General features: G+C 37.2%; 1 protein-coding gene and 1 pseudogene across 1 annotated transcript; one reads left to right on the forward strand and one right to left on the reverse strand.

The window, feature by feature from the left end:
* Window positions 1-15,157: 15,157 nt before the first annotated feature.
* Window positions 15,158-15,940, reverse strand: LOC122297082. The gene has a single exon (XM_043107360.1). It carries the CDS (start codon window positions 15,938-15,940, stop codon window positions 15,158-15,160), a length of 783 nt encoding a protein of 260 aa, XP_042963294.1.
* Window positions 15,941-24,053: 8,113 nt separating this feature from the next.
* Window positions 24,054-24,458, forward strand: LOC122301622 (annotated as a pseudogene).
* The last annotated feature ends 3,095 nt before the right edge of the window (window positions 24,459-27,553 follow it).

The raw sequence follows: 27,553 nt of genomic DNA on the forward strand, positions 1-27,553 counted from the left end.
CTGGTGAACCTTTGTTGCAGCTTTGTGTTCATCTCTTCTATCACTTTCTGTGTCATTTCCCCCAAGCATTCCATAACTGCCTCATTCTCTAGATTCGAAGATCTGTATACTTCCTTATAATGGCTCTAAAAAGCTTCTCTAATGCTTGACTCCCCAAATCTGATTTTGTGTATCTATGATCTTGGTTATAGTATTCTGCTTCCTTCTTTGTGTTGCACAAACATGAAAATATTTAGTATTCCTATCTCCATTTTGATACCAAGTAACTTTAGCTGTCTGCCTCCATTTTAGATGCTCTTCGTCTAATAAATCACCCAGAACTTTCTGCAACTCTTTTATCTCCTGGACCTTACATGGTCCTTCTACCTCCTGTAGTCTCTTAAGCTCTTCTGATTTTTCTTTGATAGTTACTTCATTCAATGAGCCTTTGTTCCTATTCCACACTGTAAGTGCCTCATTGCACACAAGCAAAGAATTTTGAACCTCGACCATTACAACACCTTCACGACACCCACAGGGTGGCAACGGGGGCATGACGCCATGCACCTGGCTGTCCCCCCTCCACGACACCCACATGTTGGTGAGGTCATCACCAGCGTTGACTAAACCGTCAGCGGTCTTTGTTGCTAGTGAGTTACCCCTTAACAGCAACATGTGTCGCCCAGCTACCTAGTGGCGGACATCTCTATCACAACCATGCACTCGGCCAGCTACTTCTCAACCAAGTGAAGTGTTCCTAGCCACCTAGTGGTGGGCACGTTGCTCAGCCACGCAGTGGTGGGCAAGTCTTACAGTGTTTTGCTTGGCCACCCAGTGTTGGGCACATTGCTTGGCCATGCAGTGGCGGGCACAACTTCCTCTTCCATGTGGTGAACAACTTGGTCACCCATCTCAGTCACCATCCCGGCCACTCATCTCGGCCACCTGCTACCTCGTCGCTTCCTACTTGGCCACAAAACATCATGCACGTGTGAGCAAACAAGGAGCTCGGCCAGTGCCCTTCCTTGCGTCCCCATGCATGAGCCATGCACATGTTAACTATTGAGAAATAAATCTCACATTGCTTGTGGACAAGATCTTATACATGTTTATAAGATTAAAGCAAATCTCTCTTGTTGATTTGGTTTCAGAAATGAATTAAGCACATGAATTTCTTCATGGTATTAGAGCCAGGTTTAGGACTAATGGAGACCCACACTACTTACTCCGTGACAAGGACAAAAAAAAATACTGGCCTACACGTGAGGGAGGGTGTTGAGGAATAAATCTCATATTGCTTGTGGACAAGGTCTTGTACATGTTTATAAGGTTGGAGCAAACTTCTTTTGTTGAACCGGTTTTATGAGATGAGTTAGGCCCATGAATTTCTTCATCAACCTCCTCGTATAGTCTGTTCCTGATCACCTCCTCGGACAGACACACCCCACCTGCTCAGGATAGCCCCTCAAATGCATGGGTCCTCACTTGCTCGGGATAGTACTTAGGTTGCACTGGTCCTCACCTACTTGGGACAATACCTGAGATGGATGGGACTCACTTGCTTGAGGGAATTCTTAAGATGCCCGAGACCCACTTGCTCAGGTGCAGTTCCTCGACTGCACTAGACTTATCGGGCCACACATTGTACAGTCACCCATGTGGCCTAGGCTTGTGGCGCAAGAAAGTTATATGGCGCTGCACGGGTCCTCACTTGCTCAAGACAGTACTGGGGCTGCATGGGTCCTCACTTGCTCGGGACACTACCAGAGATGCACGAAACTCACCTGCCCAGACACAGTCTCGCACTTGCACAACACTCACTTGCTCGGACAGTCCCTCACTTGCACGGGACTCTCCTGCTTGGACACAGTTCCTCGGACATAATTTCCAGACTGCATGGGACCTGTTGGAACACACGCTACATTAGACTTGCATGTCCTATGCAATGGCCTATCCACTCACGTGGTTAAGGCTGGTATTGAGATATATGGTGCTCACGGGTTCCTTAAAACAAAAACAAACAAAAAAACAAAAAAAGAAAAAAAAAAAAAAGAGAGGAAGGAAGAAGAGTCAGAAGGTGGAGAAATTGCAACTAGTTACAGACAATTTTCAGTCAAGCAGAAATCAACTATGATGGCTAACACTCTCCAGTTTGTATCTCTGAAAATTTGTGTGAATTTGTTTCTACTAATAAAACTACTTCCTATAGTGTGAAACATCGACCACGAGGCCCCGCTTGGGCATCGCCCGGATGTCCCAACATGACTCCGTCATGACAAATTGTTCAGCACTAATGTGCACGTGGGCACATCAAAACTTTGTCATTGTTGAAATGTGACAACCTATAGGCCACACTAGCACATCTCCAACCTTCGCTGTGCTTCGGCAGATCAATTCAGGTTTGCCACCTCACTTTGTGATTTGGGTCATTTATGTTGATCGAGTTGACCCTTTTTAGCATGGACAAGCGCCAAAGTCAAGTATCTAGACTCGCTGCGATACAACAGTCGAACACAAGTCTCTAGACTTGTCGACTCTCACGCTAGAAAGTCGAGTCCCTTGATTTGCCATGATATAACGGTCGAAAACAAATCCCTAGACTTCTCGACCCTCGCATTAGCAAATTTGGATCCCTTGGCTTGCCACAACATTGGTTGGGCTAGAGCATCAGGGCTCACCCACACGACCAGTAGGACACAAGTCTATAAATTTGTCGACCTTCTTGCCACCAAGCCGAGTCCTTGGACTCGCCACGATGCATTGGTTGAGCTAGAGCCCTAGAGCTCGCCCACACAACCAGTCGGACACAAGTCCCTAAACTTGTCAACTTTCACCTTGGTATGAGTCCCTAAACTCAAGCCATAACTGCTACGAGTGGATTACCTCCGGGAACGAGCCTTCGGAGTTAACGGGCCTCTGATCTCCACAATCGCCTTCTGCGGGTTATTTTTCGGGAACGAGCTGATGGGCATGGCAATTACCTAAGGTGGACCCAGGGAATCGATGGGCCGTCTAACCATTTTGCGTGGGTTACTTCATACAAACTCTAACACCAATAAAATTGAAAGCGGAAACGTCGGGCAAACATACACTTTCCAATAATGACAAGCATACATACAAACGCACCACCACTATGCACATTACGCGGTTGAGTAGACCTCCTGCCACATCCAAGCTTTGCGCATGTATCTTACGTGGTCGAGTACATCTCCCACCACATCTGAACTCCACGCTCTCACCCCATGCGATCAAGTTCATCTCTCGTCATAGCCAAGCTACGCACTCGAGTTCATCTCCTGCTAATCTAGCTATGTCGAGCCCCATGCTCGCACCCCATGCAGTTGGGTACATCTCCCACAATAGTTGAGCTATGTGCTCGAGTTTTACGCAGTCGATTTTATCTCCCGCCATAGCCAAGCTATGTGCTTGCGCTCTATGTGGTCGAGTCCAGCTCCCGCTCATCTCGCAAAGTTGAGCCCCACGCTTGCACCCCATGTAGCCAGGTACATCTCCTGCCATAGCCGAGTAATGCGCTCGAGCTCTAAGCGGTTGAGTCCATCTCCCGCTCATCTAGCTAAGTTGAGCTACGCGCTCGCGATGGAGGTGGGCCGCTAGAGTCAGTAAAGAAATAAATTCTAGCAATTGATCCCTGGCTATCTGTTTCCCTCATGTTTAAGTAGTTAGGGGAGAAGAGTGTCTCAAGAGGCAAGGGGGACAGTGTTAGGAGAAAGTGGGAAAGTAAAGAAAATAAAAAAATAATAAAAAAAATCCATATGATTTGCCTTTTTAAAAATAAATAAATAAATATCGTTCGATTTGTTTTACTATTTTTATTTTTTGACAGAAAAAACTGATAATATAACATTTTCCCACATTATAATTCATATCAGAAATAAAGAATTCGGGAGTACTCTACATATCCAAAACACTGATAGATAATATATATACATACACATATATATATATATATATAATGTAATTTCCTCGATCTTAAACCATATATAGTCGACGTTAATCACGGTGGTCATGAGTTGAGATGGCATTAATGTCAAATGACATTGCAGGGCTTTTTTCAATTCTAATATTTCCTTTTGAATTAAAACACGTGATCATGACTATAAATCGCATGAATTGTAATATATATTGACAACAAGGCCTAAAAGAAACCTCACCTTATCCATGCTTGTATTAATTGACATGTTAAAAAGCAAATACGCCTATCTTTTAATTATTATTCTTAATTAACGTGTTACCTTCCAATTGCATGTTTTTAATTCCCAAAGGCATGCAATTTCTAGGCCTGTTCAACTGGGTCGGATTTTTATCCGGCCCGGTCCGGAACCCGGATAACCGGATTCCAGTTCTGGATTTCGGCCCGGATTAAATCTGGGCCGAAACCCGTATTGGAAAATCTGGACCTATCCGGTCCGAATACGGGTTGTATAACCCGGGTTCCGGTTTTAAAACCCGGTACCCGGGTTTATTTAACACCCAGTTTCTATTTTCCAGGTTTTCACTTATCTTCAGTCGCGCCCCCCCTCCTTTCATTTCTATTTTCTAGGGTTTTTACTTAGCTTCAGCCTCGCCCTCTCTCTCTCTCTCTCTCTCTCTCTCTCTCTCTCTCTCTCTCTCTCTCTCTCTCTCTCTCTCTCTCTCTCTCTCTCTCTCTCTCTCTCTCTCTCTCTCTCTCTCTCTCTCTCTCTCTCTCTCTCTCTCTCTCTCTCTCTCTCGCGCGCGCGCCGAAACCGAGCTTTCTCTGCCGATCAAAGCGTCGTCTCTGTTTTGTGGCTGTCTTCGTCGTCGTCTCGCTCTCTCTTCTCTCTCTCTCTCTCACGCCGAAACCCTAGCCTCATCTGCCGATCAAAGCGTCGTTTTGATCCTCGCGCCATCGTTTTCATCCACAGGTATTTCTTGTTCTCTTTGTTTGTATTTTTCTCTCATTGTTGATTTTGGGTTTGTTTTGAAGAGAATGTTTGAACGTTCGAGGATTATTTTATGGGTTAGATCTGTAATTTTTTTATGAGTACGTTTGTTCTCTCTGTAATGGCGTGAAAATTTTTATGGGTTTGCTTGTTTTGTTTTACATTTTGTTTTGGTTTGTTTGGTTTGGATTTTGGAACCTGTCGGATGGGGTTTTTATGGGTGTGCTAGTTTTGTTCTATTTTGTGTAGATCTGGTAAACTGGTGGCTATCGGGGAGATCTAACAAAGGGTTTCGAAACCCTTTGCTTTCTGTCAGGGGTTTAGTACATATACTTTAATGGCTATCGGGGAGATCTAACAAAGGTACAGCCGTGGGTAATGGGTTATTATTATTTGGAAGAATGTGGGTTTAGATCTGAAGAATGGGTTTGTTGAAGAGAGCTAGGGTTTCTGTTAGTTGAATACTAATCCATGCCCTTTTTTTCCCCTTTTCACTTATGATGTACCAATAAATCTATTTTCTATGCTTTGCTAAATAACATCATTGTACTGTTATTTGATTCCTTTTTGAAAAAGAGTTAGGTTTACTATTAAAAACTTATTATTTTTATTTATTTTTCATGTAGATCCGAGATTTTACTTGCTTGCTTTGCCCTTCCTCTTCTAATTGGGGTGTTCGTGTATCTACCAGAAGTCTTCCTCACTTGGACCCTCCCTTTAGCTTTAAGGCTTTGCCACGATCTTAAGATGTTGCTCTTAAACAGAGTGATCGTAGCACTACTCATGCATGAGCAATAACTCGTATGCTAAAATATTGCTCAACCAGAAATATTATCAGGTAATTTTAAGCTAACTTCATGGTTTGGAGGTGGGTTACTCTATCATATAGGGCTTTAAATATATAGCAATTTATTGTGTAGGTACCACTTTGCAATAACATTTTGTCAAAACAATTTGACTGATGGAGTACCTTAACAACCTCATTTATAGTCATCAATTATGAAACTGGACCAGTCCATTAATCCCATTTTCTTATTTTCTTTTTATTTTCTACTTGTTTAAATATCTTTTTCTCTTTCTCGTTAGGTGTTTTCTAGTATACATCTTGCCTACTTGCATGCACCATTTGCCTTTTTAATATTTTTTTATGAGTGCCTTGTATTCAAATTTTTATTACTGAAAAAGAAAGGTATTGGGTCCAGCAAGGAGATTTTTATTACTGTAATATCTGACTTGCACAATAACAAGCACGATTATGCAATATTTATTGGCTTGCATCTTAACATGTGGTATATATTTTGCTTACTTTATTTGTTCCCTGTTTGTTGATTTTGGGAGATCTCATAACAATATATATTGAGAACCTTGCTAGCTTCTGAGGGCTGGAAATATTTTTTTAATATCTATCTAACTTAGTTTATTATATATCTAACTCTGTTTTTTACTTATAAAAAAATATATATATCTAACTGTTTTTTTAATATTTTTTTCTATGATTATCTAGCTTTATTTAGTTTGATTCTCATTGCCTGTATTAAACTTCTTTAGGAGTGTAGTTTTAAAGTAAGTTCTTTGGCCTGGAAACTAGGACAACCCTTCTGAGATCAAATGAGGATACTTTTTTCCCACTGTAAAGCTTGTGCATCTTACTAGAAAAGCAACTTAAGATGGACTGGGTTTTGGCTGTTGATTTGGTGTGGCTGGAAAGGGTATATCACTATCAATTGGTTAACATTTATTACTAGGACCCAATACCCCTCGCCAAGTAATTCAAGTCATAAGAATGTAATTCTTGCATGCACCTATTCTGTGGGGAAATTATCAGGCACCTGTTTTGTGGATTTGAGAATGGAGATGCAAATGGAGGTTCTCATTACACATGTATCAGCTGTGGAGGAATGCATTGATTGCATGAAACAGACATTATGTATTGGTGGCTCTATGTAATCCACTTTTGATATGTAATTTCATTTCATATATTTTAATTTTCTATTTTGTAATGTAATGTAATAAGTAGTGATTACATTATGTTTTGCATGACGTGATAAATATTGAATTTATTTATTTTAGATGCATTTAGTTAAAAATGTAAAGGCAATTAGTTTTCTAATATAAAAGAATAAGCTTTGCAACATTTTGTATTGAAAAATTTGTAATGGAATATAGGCTTCTAGATGAAAAATATGCTGCTTGAAAGGAAATTAATAATATAAGTTTTTGTAAAAAAAAAAAAAATCCAACTTGGGTACAGTCCGGAACCCGAATTTCGGGTTTCAAAAAATCCGGATTCACCCGGGTTCCGGCCCAAGTTATAACCCACCTATATTGGGCCGAAAACTGGCTCGGATTTGAAACCCGGGTTCCGGGCAGGGTATATCCGGATACCCAGTCCGAAACCCGGATGAACAGCCCTAGCAATTTCTAGCTAAGCTTAAATTCCAGGCTATTTAATAGGAGCAAGGGGCTGTCTTTCATTCAAACTTATAGATTTATACTGGATGACGCTGACCGGATCGGATAGTTACGTAGGCATTTGACCTTAAATCTCGTGTTGAAAATATATCTCAATAAATTAAAGCTAGGAGTTATTATTACAATAAATAATGTCTAAATTCATCAATTTGAACTTAATTATATATGGACCAAACGAATTTTTCAAAGATTATCATACATTCTCTAGAGAAAATTAACAGTACTACTTACCGAGAAAATTCTAGTATGAGAAATGGTCCATTGATTAAAAAAAAAAAAAAATAGAGATACACTTCTTTCACAATTATTACTCAAAACTGATATCATTATTTTCAGTTAATAATGATATCTAAACATTTCAATATTACACGATAATATCATTAGGGTGGCGTTTAGCTAGCTAGGTACAGTAGAAGAGTTAACTTTGAGTTTAGATTTAGATTTGGATTATAATTTGGATCTAAAATTAACTATAATCACACATCTAAAATCTTGAAAAGCTTAAAAGCCTATTTGGGTTTGATGCAAATTCAAGTTTTAATATAAATAATGTTATATTAAGTCTTAGAATATGTAAGTCCCAAATAAAGTGGAGTCTAGTAGTACTATTAAAAAAATATTTTTTTTTCACGTGGGTCTAATTAGATTTACACAACTAATTTATATTGTAAATATCATTTCCATTTTAATATATGATCCAAATTAATAAGATATTTTGGGTTTTAAATCTCTAATCCATTTTTTTTTTAAATATCTCTAATCCATATTAAATCCTCCTTCCGGGTTCATTCATCCAAAAGCACCATAGGTGAGGTGTATAATATAATTAGTGTAAACATTGCGCATGTATCGTTGTTAACTAATAATAATAGTGCAATTTACTAAGTCAGCTGCGACCAATTCATGAGTGGTTAAATGCATTATAAGCTCAGTGGCCTGTTCCACGTACGTTTGCAGTCAAAACTGGTTCAGTGGTATATATATATCATGCAGTGCACGCTTGAGAGCTAGCTCTAGCTCCATTGGCCTGAAGGAGTAGTACCGGCCTCCATCAACCTTTAGTATAATTTCTCTTGCATTTATTACTACTGGATCTCATCATTCGTAGCATTTTAACAAATCTATGACTACGAGCATGCAATATTCATATATAGGCTAGCTTCGATTAATATGCATTGAATGCTGGCCTGCCCATATTTTCAAAGATATAAATACAAAAAGTACATGAAGAGATAGATATCAAACCCACTTGATGATTTTTTTACCTGCTAGCTGCATGCATTCATGCATTTAACTTTCACAGATCCAACTTGCGGTTGCAGGGACACATTCTCACCCGGCCCCTTAACATAACTATATGAATGCATGTCATTTCTTCTGCAGCTCACTGGATGTAGGATCCATTAATTGCTCTTGATGCCCTTGTCGGTGGTTGACTCACTCAATATGGCTCTGCATGCGGCGGCTAAGCTATGGCTTTGAATTTTTATAACTTACATCTATTTTGAGTCTTTGACCGAGGGAAGGATATCAAAAGTTACAAGTCAGCATAATGGGAAGAGGCAACCAAAGGCCAGGGCCGGTTTTTAAAACTTCTTCTGGCCAAAAAAAACAAAAACGGAAGAAGAAGAAGAGTAGGTAGTAGTTAAGTTTTTAATAAATCAATCTCTTCTATGCTGTCTAAATATCCCAACAGTGAACGAAGAAATATCTCAAAAGTGTGTGTGAAGTAGGCTAGTCTGTAATTTGTATGTGGGCATGTGTGTTGGAGTTCTTACTGGACTTCGTGACAGATAAATTTTTAAAGGGTTTGAAGTAGTTGTTTGACTATTATCCTTTCTATTAATTTATCCATATATATGCACTAGATCCATTCTATATTTATCTATTTATAGTGCCATTTTCTCATTTAAGGTTTCTGCTCTGAAGATCATTCTCTTATTGCAGCTTTTGGAGATTGTTGTAGACACATTTGATACAATAGTAAGTTCATGCACTCATTTAGACAGAGTTCTCCCATATGATACAAATTACCAAATCATAAAGTTTTTGGAAAGCATGGAAGATACAGTTCCAAGAAATGGTTTTGGTATGAAAGCGAAACTCTCACGGACCAATTATACATTCGCTTCTTCATTTAGGAAGAACTGCATATCGGTTAAATGGTTAGGTGATCTGCTTATTGAAAAAAGCTAATGCGATGATCGACTTCATGAGCAGTGCTTTGTCCTTAGTGTTCTAGATAAATGAAACAGGCTCCTGCAGTAAAATAGGACCATTAGATATGTAATTAGTTGAAAAGGTAATTAGTTTTATTTTATTTTATTTTTGAAAGGAAACACTTCTTATAACATCAACCATAATATTTTTTGTTTTGTATATAAAAAAAGATGCTTTTCAACATTTTTTCTTGAAAAAATTGTAATAGAATATAGGCTTTTAGATTAAAAAAAAAAATTATGCTTTTCAATATTATCTTTTTCTTGAAAAAAAAAAAACCAATATAGCCCGAAACCCGGATTCATCCGGGTTTCGGCCCGGTTCATAACCTGCACTAATCCAGTCTGGAACCTGGCCCATATTTGGAACCTGGGTTCTGAGCCGGGTATACCCGACGTCTCAATTTGGAACCCGGATGAACAGTTCTAGCTAGCTAGCTAGTTATTACGAGCCTAACTGATCCTGTTTTCTCCGACATCATCTTCAAGAACGATTGGCCACCTAGTTATTACAATCCATCATCTTGCACCTAACTTTGATTGGAAAATTTAATTCGATCAATGATCTTATCTTACATTTAACAACATAGCAGAAAAGTACTACGTATTATTGTCATCATCGATTTGCTAGCTGCATGAGAAATTGGCAATACTTATAAAGCATATTATTGGTGAGAGAAACATTTTGATTTAGTCCTAAATTACCTTTTATATTGCAGCCTACTAAAGATGCAGGTTGTATGGTCTCTAAAGAGTCAGCTACAAGTCATCCTCAACTTGCTTCATAGCCAACCAAAGCTACTAGTTGTGAAGCGTCATCTTCTCATGTAGCTACATGTAGTTTTTTTTTCTTTTTTTGAAAAGAAACTACTTGTATTAATTCATAACTGTATTGTTGCCCAGATGACTAACACAAGAGGGGGGGTGAATTGAGTTGTATTAAAAAAAATAACAATTATAAATCAAATATATAATATAAAATATAAACAAAATATGAAATAACAATAAATATAAAGAGTAAGGGTAAGAGAGAAGCAAACTCAGTATGTTAACGAGGTTCGGCCCCACTGCCTACGTCCTCGCCTCAAACTACCCCTTGAGGATTCCCAAATTCACTATTCAACCTCCTTCAGGTGGAGATAAAAACCTATTACACCTTTGAACAACACCGCTACAAAGGATCCGTGTAGAACACCCTCTACACTTGCAATCATCTTACACGTGGTGATTCAACTATTCTCCGTGTAGAATACTTTCTACACGCACAAGGGTTATGCACACCATTTTTCTGATACAAAAGCTGATAGTGGGTAGGTTATCAGAAAACACTCATCAATGAGTGAAATAAGAACAATACAACGCAAACTATATCTCTCAAAATGAACAAGGATTAATGCTCAATGCTTAGAGAAGAGAGAATGAAAACTTTGAATGAATGTTGTATGCTCTTGGTGTTGTGAATGTGAAGCTCTCAAATGATCTATTTATAGGCATATGAGACTTCATATTTAAATTTAAAAAGATTCACATGTCAAAGACAACATCATTCACTTTTTCAAAAAATTCAAATAAAAGGTTCTTCTTTTTCAATTGTCAAAGACAACATCATTCACTTTTTCAAAAAATTCAAACCTAATCTTTTACTTTTGGCATATGACAAAATGAGCACATTTTCCTTTTCAAAAAATTCAAACCTAATCTTTTACTTTTTGCATATGACAAAATGAGCACACTTTACTTTTCAAAATTTTCAAACAAAATCATCTACCTTTTGTATAAGTCTAAAAAAGCATCAATCACTTTTGAAAATATTTAAATAAAACATGCATATGTGAAAGATGACAATCAATCATCTTTAATATTTTCAAAGTTCAACCCTTTAATCAAGGCATGCATATGCAAAAGATGACAATCAATCATCTTTCAAAATTTTCAAATTTAATTTTTAAAAAAATTCATGTACATGTGGAAAATGTATTTTAATGCTTTATGATAAAATATTAATTTTGAGCATTAATCCTAATTTCGAATTTTAAGAGATTTACAATATTACTCTATGACTTTAATGTGAACTTGTCTCCTTCTTGCTCATGCTTGGTTCTTTGATGTGCTTGATTCCATTGTGTGAACAACTTGAGCTTGAAACTCCTTTATTCTTTGAATTCATTTGTTATAATCAAAATCCATGTGTAGATTTATAATCACATGAAACTGGAAACTTTGGGTTCAACATGTATCAATACAAAGTTTATCATTCAGTACCAAGGAACTAATGCCCGCAGGCCCCTCTTCCATCCAAATTACCTCTTCCCTTACAAGTAATCCCATTTTTGCTAATGTATGAGCTACTCTATTGTTTTTTCTATTTGTATACTGTATTGACCATTGCCTTCTATTGATTAAAATCGTTTGTATATCCTTCACTATCTGTCCATGCCATTCCCAGCAACCTGTATTCTTATTTACAGCTTGTATAATTCCCAAAGCATCACCCTCAAAAATGACATTTAACCAATTTAAGTCAACACATAGTTGAAGAGCTCTCCACAACACCTGGATCTCGGCTGCAGCTGGGGTAAAAACACCTGCAATAGAGTTGCACAATGATAATAACAATTCCCCATTTTCATCCCTCACCACTATCCCCATCCCCATTCTTTTCAATTCAGAGCTGAGACTTGCATCCCAATTCACTTTAACCCATCTCTTTCTCGTTTCCTCCACCTCCCCATATCCCTTTGCATATTACCTCCCTCTCTCCTTTTTCCCAACTCCACTTTTGCCTCACCAAACATTGACAAATAATCTTGAGCTTGTTTTTATAACACAGAAGGCCCTTGAAACTTCCATTCGAAAACAAAACTGTTCCTTCTGCACCATATATTCCTCATGACAGTAGCTACTAATTCTAGTTCACCAATTCCCAGTTTCTCAGACAATATCGCCCATATCTCCATGAAGGTCCCCTCCATTCTAGGCCATTTCTAAACTGGACTTTCACTGTCAGCCCAAACATCAGCTACTGCCCCACAACTCCATAAAACATGATTAACTGTTTCTTCTTCCAATCCACATATACCACAAAGAGGATCATTCAGCACTTTCCTTTTACACAGGTTTTGCCTTGTAGGTAGACAATTCAGAATAGCTTTCCATATAAACATTTTAACTACTTCAGGTGTATTAAGCTTCCAAATTTTTTGCCAACATACCTTCACAGATTTCATATCAAATGGACCCCCTTCGTTTCTATATTTCCTGCATCTCTCCAAGTGATATCCACTCCTCACACTATATAGACCATCCTTTGTGTAGGCCCATATTCTCTTGTCAGGAGCATTGGCATGACTAATTGGTAGCCCACATATGATATCAGCTTCTTCTTGCATAAAGGTTTCCTTAACCAGCTTTTCATCCCATCCTCCATTTTTAAACAATTCTTTAACTTTTGCCTCTGCCCTCAGACCCTTTCTTGGTGATTGGATACAAAACTGAGATGGCCTTGGTATCCACTTCTCTCCCCATATATTGACCTTCTCTCCATTTCCCACCCTCCAGACTAAACCTTCTTTTAATAGATCAAGGGACCCCCACAAGCTTCGTCATATTTTTGAAGGCCCATAGCCTAATTTAGCATTCAGCAGGTCTCTATGCTTAAAATATTTATCTTTAAGCACTCGGGCTGCCATTGAATTTGGCATCATCAGAATCCTCCAACACTGTTTTGCTAAAAGGGCAGTGTTACAACTGTTCAGTTTTCTAAACCCCAGACCCCCTTCCAATTTTACCATACCCATCTTAGCCCAACTCCTCCAATGTATCATTCTATCATTCTGTTGGGAACCCCACCAGAATTTAGCCATTAATGCTGCAATTTCTTTGCATAATCTCACTAGTAGTATGAAAACATTCATATGATAAGTTGGCATAGCTTGGATGACTGCTTTCAGCAGAACTTCCTTCCCTGAAGGAGATAGAAAATGATTCTTCCAGTTATTTATTTTGTTCCACACCCTATCTTTTATACCTCTAAAGGTATTGTACTGTGATCTCCCAACCATAACAGGTAACCCCAAGTACTTTTCACAGTTTGTTTGAATTCCCACCCCCACATCCTCCCTTATCCTTCTCCTTATATCTTCTTTTGTATTGGAACTGAAAAATAAAGAGGTTTTCTGCCTATTTAAGCATTGCCCCGAAGCCTTCTCATAAATCTGTAGTAGATCCTTGATTTTAAGCCACTCCTACCAAGAGGCTTGTCCAAATACCAAGCAATCATCAGCAAATAATAGGTGAGTAACACTTATACCCCCTTTTGCTACTGCTACTCCCTTCAACTCCCCCCTCCTTTCAGCCATATTAATAAGGGTACTTAGTCCCTCTGCACAAAGGAGGAAAAGGTAGTGGATCTCCCTGCCTTAAACCCCTCGATAGTACAAAAGAGTTCCTAGGTTTTCCGTTTACCACAATGGCATACTTAACAGTTTGCACACATTGCATGATAAGGCCCACCCATCTTTCATCAAACCCCATTTTTATCATCATCTCCTTTAGAAAACCCCACTCAACTCTATCATATGCTTTCGTGATATCCAGTTTTAAAGCCATACTCCCCTTATTTCCTCTTTGTTTAGTTTTCATTGAATGAAGTATCTCATAGGCAGCTATAATGTTATCTGTGATGAGTCTTCCCGAAACAAAAGCACTCTGATTTGCTGAAATGACATGATCAAGTACTCCCCTTAATCTATTTGCTAGAACCTTTGCAATGATTTTGTAAGAAACATTGCAAAGGCTTATGGGCCTGAAATCCCCAACATTTTTTGGTTCCTTCACTTTTGGAATAAGCACCACATTGGTTTGATTGAAAGAACTAACAGCACCTTTTCCTGTTAAAGCACTCAACACTGCCTCTGTCACCTCTCCCCCCACAACACTCCAATAACTTTGATGAAAAGAAGCTCCAAACCCATCTGGGCCTGGTGCTTTCAAAGGCCCAATCTGTTTAATTGCACTCTCCACCTCCTCTTTAGTAAACTCTTTCATCAACTGTAAATTCATCTCGGAGGCTACCCTTTTGTCCATTGAAGAAAGAAAAAACTCCATAGATTCCTTTGATGGGAATGAAGATTGATATACATTTTGGTAATGGTTATAGAAGGCCTCTTCAATTTCCTCTTGTTTCTCCCATAAAAACTCATCTCCATCATACACTTGATTTATCTGATTCCTTTTCCTTCTTTGAGTAGCACATGCATGAAAAAACTTAGTATTTTTGTCACCAAGTTTATACCAGTCTATCTTTGCCCTTTGTCTCCATTTCAAATCCTCTTGTGTAAGTAAAACCCCTACTTCTTTTTGAAGCCTCTTGATCCTTTCCACATTATCAGGTCCCTCACTGTCCTGCAGCTCTCTTATCTCTTTTGAAAATTTGTCAATGTCTTTCCCCATATCCTTCTCTTCCTTTTTGCCCACTCTGTTAACCTCCCACTGCATAAAGTGAGTAGTCCTTTTATCTTACTTATAGGATCAGAAAAAATTTTCTGTAGAGTCCACCCCCCTTCACTACCTCTCACGTTCTTCATTCTTCACCCATGAAGCTTCAAAGTTAAATCTTCTACTTCTTTTAACAAAAGTGTGAGAGGAATCAAAAGCTATCATCAATATAGGTTTATGGTCAGAGAAGAGAGCAGTGAGCCCTACCACTTTCACTTTTTTGAATATATTCCTCCATTCATGATTGCCTAAAAATCTGTCTAACCTCTCCTTAGTAAAGGTATGGTCCTCATGCTTATTGCTCCATGTGAAGGGGCATCCCCAACACCCTAAATCTGTTAACTGTTTTTCCTCCAATACCTCCCTAAATTGACCCATACTCTTCTCATCTCTCAGTTTACCCCCCACTTTTTCAGATTGTAACAATATTTCGTTAAAATCCCTAGCCACACACCAGGCCTCTCCTTTTTTTGGAACCAAGGAAGCTAGAAGCTCCCAAGACAAATTTCTCTTTGAAGAGTCAGGGTGCCCATAAAACCCAGTAAAGAACCATTCCTTTTTTCCCCCTTCCTTCCTAATTTTGCTACTAATATGCCATTGGGAGAAATTTAAAATCTCCAACTGCACCCCTCTACCCCAAAACAAAGCTAAACCCCCTCTCTTTCCAATAGGTTCTACAACTAGACAGTTATCCAGTTCCAACCTTCTTTTTAAGGCCTCTACTCTTCCAGCCTTAATCATAACTTCCATGAGAAAAACCACATCGGGCTTATTCACCTTTACCAATAGGCAAAGGTCCTGAACTGTCCGAGGATTGCCCAATTCTCGGCAGTTCCAGCTTAGGCAAATCATTGTAATAGGCGGGGCTGCTCGACAGCCTCCGCCTCTATTTCAATATCAATCAGTTCCAAACTGTCCATCATCTTTAATTTTTTAACTCCTACACCTTCCTCTTTATTCACCTCCTCCCCTCCACTTCTTTTTTTTACCACCACTGAACTTTGCACTCCACTAATCAAATTCCCTCTCAATATTCTTTTCCCCTTCCCCTTCCCCTTCCCCTTTTTAACTGATCTTGCTTCAAATTCAACAGTTTCCTGTCCTCTTCAAAATCCTCATCAAGTCCCCCACAACTCCTCACTAACCCTTCAGTCTTTTCGTTAACCCTGTTTCCCATTGTTTTTGACCCTTCACTCTCACTTACCTCCTCCATATTCCCCTTATTTTGCCCCCTTTCTATTAACCCCTGGCACTCCTCCAGCCATGCATTTTGATTCCCCTTAGTGCCTGCATTTTTACCTTCCATAACACTCTCCCCTTCTTCTTCTTTCCTCCCTTCATCTCTTGTTACTCCACGATTTTTCCCCATACTGCCCTGATTTTTCCCCATACTCAACCAAGGCCCATACTGCCCTGATTCCCCTTCTTCATTCAAGCACCCTTTTGCCCCGTGCACTATACATCCACACTTTAGTCAAATTCTAGATAATTTCTCATACTGAAAGGGGATCCACATCTTCTCCCCTGTTTGAGCAATAGTCCTACCTCTAGCTAGGCTCCTCCTTCTATCCAATTCTACCCTAACCCTTAGGAATTTCCCCCAAGCTATATCCCCCTCCTGAACTTCCACCTCTAAAACCTTCCCGATAGTTCCCCCTAATCTTTCCCCCATGCTACGGTTCATGCAATCTAATGGTAAATTAACCATTTGGATCCAAAACTTTGAATAAAGAAATTCATAGCTTGGATCTAGATCTTCCCCTCATACGGCGTTAAGGCAAACAAGTGATTATCGAATAACCAAGGGCATGCCCTCAAGACCTTAACCCTATCCTTCCGATTTGAAAATGTAATAATAAAACAGTTAGATCCAATTTCTCGAAAGGACATAGGGGGACTAACCTTCCAAATCTTCTCCATTGTCACACGGATCACCTCCTTCTCGATTCTTCTTTCAGCAAAGACCTTCCCTAACAGGCTCCAATCCCCTAACTCCCTGAGATCTTCATTCTTGTTCTCCGAAATTTCTATCGGCTCACTCTCTTCGTCGTCCAGCTTCAATCTCTCCCAAGTCTACTTGAGTTCTTCCATAGAGGCCTCCTCTGTTTACCTCTAGCAAACAGATACTCACCCTGAGCCCCACTAGCGTGAGAACTAGGACCACACTCCACCTAGCAAACGTTCGCACCCTAATTGCCTTCGGAAAGACGACAAAGGGGAGAGAACGATTAGAGGAGACATGTAGCTACATGTAGTTGAGACTAAGAATCTTCTTGCCATTCTATTTTGCTATTTTATTTTATTAGTGAGCTGTACGATTAGTTATTTTGGTAAGTTAGGTTAGGCTATACACGACAAGCTGTATATATGAGCCCTTTCTTTTGATGATTGTGACTTGGTTTTAGAGTACTCTCCACCTATGATCACTTGGCAAGAATCGTCTATGCCCCATATAGGAAAACTTTTTTCCATGTTTCAGTCATCTAGATCGTGTGTTACCCATACAACAAGGACATGCTAAATGAGCTTTCGTACTCCACCCAGACAAATCACCATACGCAAGAAAATCATTTATTGTCCACATTAAAACCGCCCGCATTGTGAAGATCTCTTTGGAGCAAACATCATAGGTTGGTGCTCCAACCTCCCATAATTCCTTTAATTCTGATATTAGAGGCTCTAAGTATACATCTATATTCATTGAAGGTGATGATGGTCCCGGTATAATCAACGATAGCATGAAACTTGATCGTTTCATGCACATCCAAGGAGGTAAATTGTAAGATACCAACATAACCGGCCAGGTACTATAGGAAATGCTCATGTTTCCAAAAGGATTAAAGCCATCTGCAGATAAACCAAGCCTAACATTGCGGGGGTCAGAGGCAAAATCATCATGTTATGAATCGAACGTCTTCCAAGCCATGCCATTTGCTCGATGCCTTAGTACCCCATCATTACTGAGGCCTATAGCATGCCATTTCATTTGTGAAGAAGTCTTCGATGACATAAAAAGCCTTTGCAACCTTGTCTTTAACGGAAACCACCATAATATTTTAGCTGGACTTCTTTTACCTTTTCTAGACCTATCAGCCATAAACTCTTTTTGCTTCCATTTTGACGCTCCGCATACCACGCATGTTTCCAGATTCTCATTGTCCTTCCAAAATAACATACAACCATTGGGACATACTAAGATCTTCTCGTATCCAAGACCTAACTCATTCATGTACTTCTTCACCTCGTACGTATTTTTAGGAAATGATGCTCCTGGTGGGAGCAACTCATTCACAAATTCAAGTAGTTCTGTGAATATGCTATTACTCAATCCACCCAAACACTTCATATTCCAGAGATGTACAATAGCACTAAACTTAGTATGTTTTGTGCACCCTTCATATAATGGTTCATCAGCATCTTTCAACATATTGTAAAATTTATTAACTTTTCGCTAGAACCTTGTCGATTTTCATTTTGCACTCCAGCCTCTCCAGCATCCACACCTATTTCAGGCCCACCCTCCACTATTTCAGGATCAAACATGGGGAAAACGTCATGTAACATGGTTGTCATCCCACCAGATTCTTCATTTATTTGCTCATTATTATTTTGGGCATCAGTAGCATGGTAAGATGCCTCCCCTATTCTCTCCCCATGAGCATGCCAAATGGTGTAACCTTGAGAAATTCCATAGCTAATCAAATGATCATATACCATGTTGGGCATGAACATCTTACGTAATCCACATTTTCTACATGGGCAACAAATCGGCGAATTTGTAGCACAATTCTCGCATGCAAACTTCAAAAAGTCATTGACACCATCGACATACTCTTGTGTATGTCGAGGTTTTTTCATCCAACTTCTGTCCATAGCTTAACTATATAATAAATATGAAAACAAAATAGAATCAGAATGCAAGATCATCAATAATTTTAAACTTCGATTATAAATAGAATAAATTATAATACATGTTGAGATACGGATTGGGAGAACATCTGGCTGGTTATATAGGAGGAATATATATATATATATATATAAACGATGGTGATGGTTTAAAGGCCTATAATAATTTCCTTCTAGAAGTAAGGTGTACTGCATGGAGCCGACAACAAACAAATTAACAAGCATCAAAAGTTAACAGTTTGAGAGACAAAGATTTCTCCCTCAACATGTATTAATGTTCTACTGTATTAAGACAAGAATATTATAAACATAATTTGAGATAATATCATTAATATATCTATCAATATAGGAATATATATACCCAATTTTATAGCAATTAAAGCCGATAGATCATAAGAGTTTTCATTCTTTAACAGAAATCAAGAATCACATTCAACTTTAACTACAAAAAAGAATGTTCAAATTAAGGACCGTTATGGAAAATGAAGAAAATCATAAAATTTCCTAATCCATCATCATTAGGGATTGAGTATGACGTCCAGTTAAACCCCTCCTTGTTTCAGCAGGTGATTAATATCTAAGATTTGATTTTCCATTCCCAATAGTTATTTCTTTCTTCGTATATTGACTCTGAATGATAAGTATAAAGCTTGAATTTTTCAGTTGCTTTCTTTGGATTTGGAGTCTCTAATTAATCAAGGCATGGTGGGCTTATCACATAAGCAGAAATTAATAGAGGAAGCTCTTATTCACTCATATGAAATTGCACTTGGTGGTGGGCTTTTTGGATATTGCCTGGTATACTCCTCTCCTTCTCTCTGGCTCCTAAAGATAAGGTATATGGATACTGATTACTCACCTTCTTCTCTAATTTGTAGGCTGCTGATGCAGATTCGATTTCAGAGTTGAGAAGTGAACTGGGACACCAATTAGCTACCAAAAGTAGCAATCAGAAGTTGAGGTTTGTGATTCTTACTCTTAAATTTTTTTTTTTCTGTTTAATCACATGATTTGGTTCTGCTAAATTATTATTTTTTCTTCACTTTTAGTTCTTCGGTATAATATTTGTTGCTTTTGGCAGTTTACTTCTTGTGTTTATAATTATATGCTTGCACGCCCAATATGGAGTGTGGAGAATTGTATGTGGATTGTTTGTAATGCTATCATTCCCATGCATGCCAGATGAATTGAATGTTCATAAAGATGTTAAAGCGAAGCTAAATCTCATATAGGAGGCAAATTAAGGTAGTCTCATATAAGCAACAGAGAAATGAAAACTTTTATTGAAATGGTCTGTGATGCTATACAACTCGGATATGGTATTGATAAAATTCTAGTAGGTACGTAGGGATGCTCTTTGTTAGTTATTTAAGTTTTGCTTATGAAGATGTTTGTTTAATGATGAGAAGTTTGGCCCTTAAACCATCATCTTCCACGCAAAAAACAGAGTGACTGAAAAGTTTGGCCCTTAAACCATGACTACTACCAAATCGGCATTCTTACTCGTTCTGTTCCTCTGTTTTCATGGAAACCAAACAAAAGAAAATCTACCAAACATACTTAAATAACTATATCAGTGATAATAGTTTGTAGCTAGGGAACTTGTAAATAAAATGGGAAACCATCAATTGTGTTGAGAAACCATCAACTTCTAAATAAAATGGGACTAAATTTAATATTACTTGTATGTATATGGCGCCCTCTGCTACAGCCTCTGTATTACCGTGTACAGTGGCTTTCGATATTACTAATATGGAGTGCTCTGTTTTGAGCCTACAAAACAGAGCCTGTCTCTTCTATCAATCGGTGGACACTGTGACAGAGGAAGGGTGGTGGGTTGAGCGGGTTTCCATGTGGGGACGTTGTTCTGTGGAGGATAAGATGTGATCAGGTTGGGCGATGTGAAGGGATGCTCTGTTGAGGCGTTGCTCTGTCGGAACGTAATGCACGAGAGAATTGTGTGGCGGCAACCCTAGCCATGTTAATTATGGGGAAGATCAAAAGGCAAGATATTCCAGCGCTGGTGGTGGAAAAAAATAATAATAATACATGCAATGAATTAAATACCCGACAGATTTTATAAATAATTAGAGAGAAAATACTTTGATCATTGGAATGTGACGTTATGGGTGCAGTTCCTTGAAGATTTAAGTATGCGTGAGATAATTAACTATGGCATGGTAATTAGATTACAACATTGTTTAATCTTTTTAGTCTTTAAATTTACCAATCCATAAATTTACCATCACACAATGCACACTCCATAAATTTAGTCTTTTTTTTTCTTTAAATTTAAAAAAAAAAAAAGATTACAGCATTAATGAAGCCTCAAACTTAATTCTTTAACAGATAAATAAAAGAGTACTACTACATCCACAAAGAAATCATACAAAAAAAAATCATAAAAATTGATGTGGTTTTATCGGATCTGTTAAATCTACTTTACAATAAAAGTAACTTTACAATCTGACAAACAGCATTAAGCCATGTCAGTTTGTATGATTACTTTTGTGTAATCTCTTTGTGACTATAATATTTCTCTAAATAAAATGGGACTAAAGTTTAAAATTTGAGAATTGATAAATTTTATTTTATAATTACTGATATTAATGGAACAGGGTAAAAAAAGAGTAATAATGATAAAAGTAACAATTGGCAGCCTCACGCCAACCTATCATGCCACTTTGCTAGGCCTTCCACCTAGGATTCAAAAGTTAGGTTTACATTTTAATAAATTTATACTTAGGAAAAATTTAAGAATCTCTTTATTTTCTATAAGTAGAGCTTAGTGGACTTTATTATAAGGATTTATTTCCTGTCATTAGTTATTGGCTTAATTTAGTTTTAGACAAATAAATGGTTCTAGTAAATTTGAGTGAATTATATTTCATATATTAAGGTTTAGTGGTCAAGTTGTTTCAAGGTCTGTTTCAATCGAACTACATTTTATTATTTAAAACTAGGAGTTAAGAGTTTCTTTAAGGTCTAGTGATCAAGTTCTATATATTTGCTGTCGAAGATCTTAAGCAATTTCTTAATCATTCGATTTTCAAGCATTAGCCTTGTACAAGCATTTTCATAAGTGATATAATATTAGTATAGTGATTTATATAATAATTTATATATAGACTTAAATTATATTACTAATAGTATTAGAGTATGTATTAGTATAAGACCATAAAGTATAAATTGTAATTAATATATATTATATACTAATGTATATTAGTATTACTAATGTACTAATATAGTCATTAAAATGAATATATATATTGAGAATTTATTAATTAAGCGATAAAATGTTATTAATATATATATTATATTTGCTGTCGAATATCTTAAGAAATTTCTTGATCATTCGATCTACAAGCGTTAGCCTTGTACTCTGGCTAAGCTGCCACAATTTGATTGGCATTATAGTACCGTGTTGAAAAGTTTGTGTTGGTAGTATGTTTATATCATTAATAGTTTAATATTACTATATCACTATAATTAATGGTATCATAGTGATATAGTATTAGTATAACTAATACTATAGTGATTTATATAATAATTTATATATAGACTTAAAGTATATTACTTATAATGGTATTAGATTGTTAGTATAAGGCCATAAAGTATAAATTGTAATTAATATATATTATATACTAATTAATATACATTATTTACTAATATAATTATCAAGACGAATATATTGAAAATTTATTAAACGATAAAATGTTATTAATATATATGTTATATTTAAAGCATATGATTAAATAAATATTCATGTTTAAGATTATAATAAATTACTAATTGTCTTATATATATGTTTTATATTAACATAAAATTATAATAACATTATCTTTTATATAACATAATTATATATATTATATAATATAATTTATAAAAAAAATTATATTAACATTTCAATTATACATAGGATTGAAATATTTAGATCAAAGAGTAATAAGCAAGCATAATATTATAAGTTGGCGCCTTCAGCCCACCTCAAATATTCGTACATACCCACACATATAATTTCCCTCAAAATATGGTCAAAACAAAAACTAAGTTAGCGCCCTAAACGTTCCTCAAATTTTCATAAAATTTAAATTTCCCTCCCACGGCTTACACACTGCAAACGTTCCTCTTTCCAGCTTATAAGTACATCTTATTCCTTCTTTTTGCTTCTAGGGCTTCATAGCATCAACCAACAATTTTACCATCACCACACACACGCCGTCAACCAAGGAGATGCAACCCCAATGCAGCCGAGTCCTCTCCTGCACAACGGAAGTCCCTCCAACCAACGCCACCACCTTCTGCACTTGGAAAGATGCATCGAAAGCCACAGAGATGCCAATTCAAGAACCAGCAACCACTTGCATATAAGTACCGAACCAGCCTCTATTTTAAGCAAGAAGAACAGAGCATTGTTCTCCAAACCGAGGGTCATGTCTTGCTGCAGTTGGGCCATGTGTTTCTGCATATAAGCATAAAAAATCTTCTTTGTTATTCTCATGGCATTGTTTCTATGTATGCTTTCTCTATTTCAAAAGCTATGGAACATTTTAAAAAAATTTAACCGTTTTAACTTACAGAGAGCAATGAGTATTACTCCATCCATGGCACATCAAGTGATACAGGTACCAGGTTGCCATATTTCTATTAGTCTATGCATCTTGATCTAGTTCTAGATAGCGAGTTCATTTCCATCAACACTTTTTTTTTTTCCGTTTGGACCTAGATTCACTGCTAACAAATGTCTCCTTAGTGACTTTTCAGGTTCTTAGATCTGGGATATATTACTAATATGCGGTGGCTCCATATAAGGCTGATGCACAGCTGGCATATCTGTGCAGACTTGAAGCTGAAAAGGGTGGTATCATTTCTGTGATTACAAAATATAGTGATCTAATAGCATATGGTTTCCAAGCTGTAAGAACTACCTATAAATTTTTTGACATTATGCAAATGGAGGTCTACTGCGCGCTTCCTGAAAACGTTAGTGAATATGGTGTTTTAAGCAATGTGCACAGATTGGTAAGGGTTTGAAGAAGTAGTTTACACAAAAGCCAAGATGTAGAACGAAGGGGGGCTTATTATCGAGCTTTACATTCCTAGGAAATGCATATTTACAAACAGGTTGATTACTTCAAAGGACCATGCTTCCGTTCAAATCAACGTCGGGCATTTGGATGAGAATGGCGTGTACAACGGCCATTTCTCCACCTTTGTTCTTTGTGGATTTGTTCGAGCTCAGGGAGATGTTGACAGTGGGCTTGATCGCCTTTAGCAGAAAAAGAAAGTTGAAGTTCGTCAACAGTAGAGTAACGGAGAGAGAATCTAGTTCATTATCGTGTTTGAAATTCTGTTCTTAGGTCGATGCAATGTGGTCTAAGGATTTTGACTCCTTCCATTAGTTTTATGAATATTGAAATTACTTTATGATCTTTCACGTGTGGCTGTTTGAATTGTGGATATGGCATAAAATCTAACGTACCTTTTACAAAAAAAAAAAAAAAAGCAATGTGCACATTGTACTAATTTTTAAATGTCGTTAATTAATGCAATGCGCCTGTAACGTATTCGTAATGGCGTTTATATTGATGTCATTAATTTAAAAAATGTGTCGGCAATGAATTAGTGGCATCGTTTACAATAAGCCTCAATACATAAAAAAAAAAAATTCATGGTGGCGTTTAGATAAACGCCGTTAATAAATTCAATATGCTGCCAATGTACTATTAGTGACATTTAAATAAATGCCACTAATTTATATGATGCGTTGGCAACGTAATGGGGCGGCGTTTAAATAAATGCCGTTAATAAATTCGCCAAATTACTAGTAGCGGCATTTATCGTAATGCTGTTATTTTAAAAAGTGGTGGCGGTCATATAAACGCCGTTAACAAATTCAATGTGCCGCCGCTAATGTACTATTAGTGGCATTTAAATAAATGCCATTAATTTATATGATGCGTTGGCAACGTAATGGGGCGGCGTTTAAATAAATGCTGCTAATAAATTCGCCAAATTACTAGTAGCGGCATTTATCGTAACGCTACTATTTTAAAAAGTGGTGGCGGTCATATAAACGCCGTTAACAAATTCAATGTGCCACCGCCAATGTACTATTAGTGGCATTTAAATAAATGCCGCCAAAGTTGTATGATGCGTCGGTAATATAGTAGCAGTGGCGTTTATGGTAATGCTGCTAGTATATGCTAGGGATGGCAACGATAAATTGGCGGTGTTTCCAGAAACGCTGTTAATGTGGGTATTGTGGTTGCATTTCAAGAAATGCCGCTAAATTCATACAAACGCTACTAATGAGATTTACAAATACCGGCATTTGCGCAAACGCCGAAACAATGAAAATAGCGACCCTCTACTACCGGCGGACGGTTACGCCATTAGAAAAATGTCGTGAATTAATTAGCGGCGTTTTTTGGGATAGTTGCCGGCGTATAACCAACGCCGCCAATTTAGCCTTTTTTGTAGTGAGTCTTGTTTTGACTTGGTTTTACACGACAAGCTGGCCCTTTCTTTTGATGATTGTAATATTAAATGGGAAGATACAGAGATATATAATTAATTCTTCCCATCAGAAGACAATGTTGCTGAGTCGCTGACTTCTTGTCCAGTACTGCTTGACAAATTCATACGAAGAAAGTATTTGAAAAGGTTGACGTTGTCCGTCATGAATAATTAGTCACATTTGAAACGTTACAACTCATATATATCATATGTAAGGAAGGATATATTTTGGATATAATATTAATAGCAATGATACCGAGTAAGAAAATAATAGCAATGATACCGAGTGAGAAAATATATGGTTAGATCAATGATTTTAATTTTAATTAGGTTCTAGAACAGTCAGAGAGGGTTGTTGGACGGGCACATACATGTTTGACTCCATTTTAATTTTTAACATTAACCCATGAAATTAATCACGCTTATTATATCTTTTCTTAAAAGCAATATTATCTATAAGAATATTTTGAAATTCACTTTATATTTATAATTATTTCTTTCTTAAATGTTTAGTTTATGAAAAAAGTAAAGTTTATAAATTGATATGATTTGTTATCATAATATATTATATTATAAGAGATGTGCTATTTATAATTATTTTTACATATTTTTTATATATTTCATTAATGTGATTGGTTAAAACAGTTATTTTATATTAAAAATAATAACATAATCAATTACATTAATAGAATGTACGTACAAAATATACAAATATGACTTCAAATAGAGTTTTTATAGAGTAATAGGCACTAAAAAGTGACATAACTTAACAAGCGAAGAAACAAAAATGGAGAAATTAATTGGTGAGGGTTTTGGGTGGCTCCAACTTTTTATTATATTCGAATTAAGAAAAATGTATTTCGGTTGACTTCAAAATTACAGTCTTGCCCCTTTTGGTGAACTTTGTTTTGACATGTTATTAAGCATTTTTCCCATTGAGGTTCTTTAGTGGTGTTCAATAGCGTCTGCTGAGGCGATGCATTGAGACGTCAGCAATTTTCTCCTCGTCACCGTCCACTCAAACACGCTTAGACCGTATAGTGGGATCCATCAAAACACAAGATCTCTTCCATCGACGGTGGAAAAATGGGCACAACCATCACAGTGCTGTCACGGAGTTCCTTGACTGTTTTATTGGTCTTGTGAGAAGCTAGTGTGGTAAAGCGAGATTGTAACACCCCGATCTTATAGGGATCGTAGAGTTGACTTTTTGAAACTTTATACCTAATACTAATAATATAATTACATACTTCAAAATATAAATATAATCGGAACATGACAACATTTTGTAATAAAAAATCATCAATATTCATAGAAACCTTCTATACTAAATACATTAGGCTAAAATAATCATCTCCCCCATGTATCATAATCTTGAACTTTAAATCCTTAGCTGAAATGTTTAAAATCATTTAAAAAGTATTATGAATTATCAACAATTCAGTAAGTAAATAACATAGGCTAACATGCAAATAACAGTTTAGTAAGTAAATAACATAGGCTAAGAAAATTAGCAGAGCAAGGGGCAGAGGTCTACTACGGATAACGGGAGGACAATTCCCTGCAATGTATCTTGGTGTGCCATTGAGTTCTAGTCATCTAACGGCTAGAATGCTTGAACCATTGGTTTCAAAAATTCGAGGGAAGGTAGCGAGTTGGAAGGGGCGGTTACTGTCTCAAGGAGGTCGTCTTATTCTAATTCGATATGTCTTATCTTGCATGGCGACTCATACGTTAGCAGTGTTGGTAGTTCCAAAGATGGTGTTGAGAAAGAAAAATACCATCCTGTCATTGTTCCTCTTGGGGGGAAATAATGGGAAAGGCAAGAGGAAATGGTTCTCTTGGGATAAGGTATGTAAACCAGTGAGTGAAGGGGGTGTTGGGGTACGGGATCTAGCTAAGGTACAAAAGTCCTTTCACATGAAGTTTGCATGGAGGTTGATGGCAGTCGACAGTCTTTGGACTCAGTTCTTTAAGGCAAAATATTTTAGACATGCACATATGGCGTTAGTCACTCCTTCACAAAATGATTCTCGGTTC

The sequence above is a fragment of the Carya illinoinensis genome, chromosome 1, assembly GCF_018687715.1.
Source record: "Carya illinoinensis cultivar Pawnee chromosome 1, C.illinoinensisPawnee_v1, whole genome shotgun sequence".
NCBI classification, from domain to species: Eukaryota; Viridiplantae; Streptophyta; class Magnoliopsida; order Fagales; family Juglandaceae; genus Carya; species Carya illinoinensis.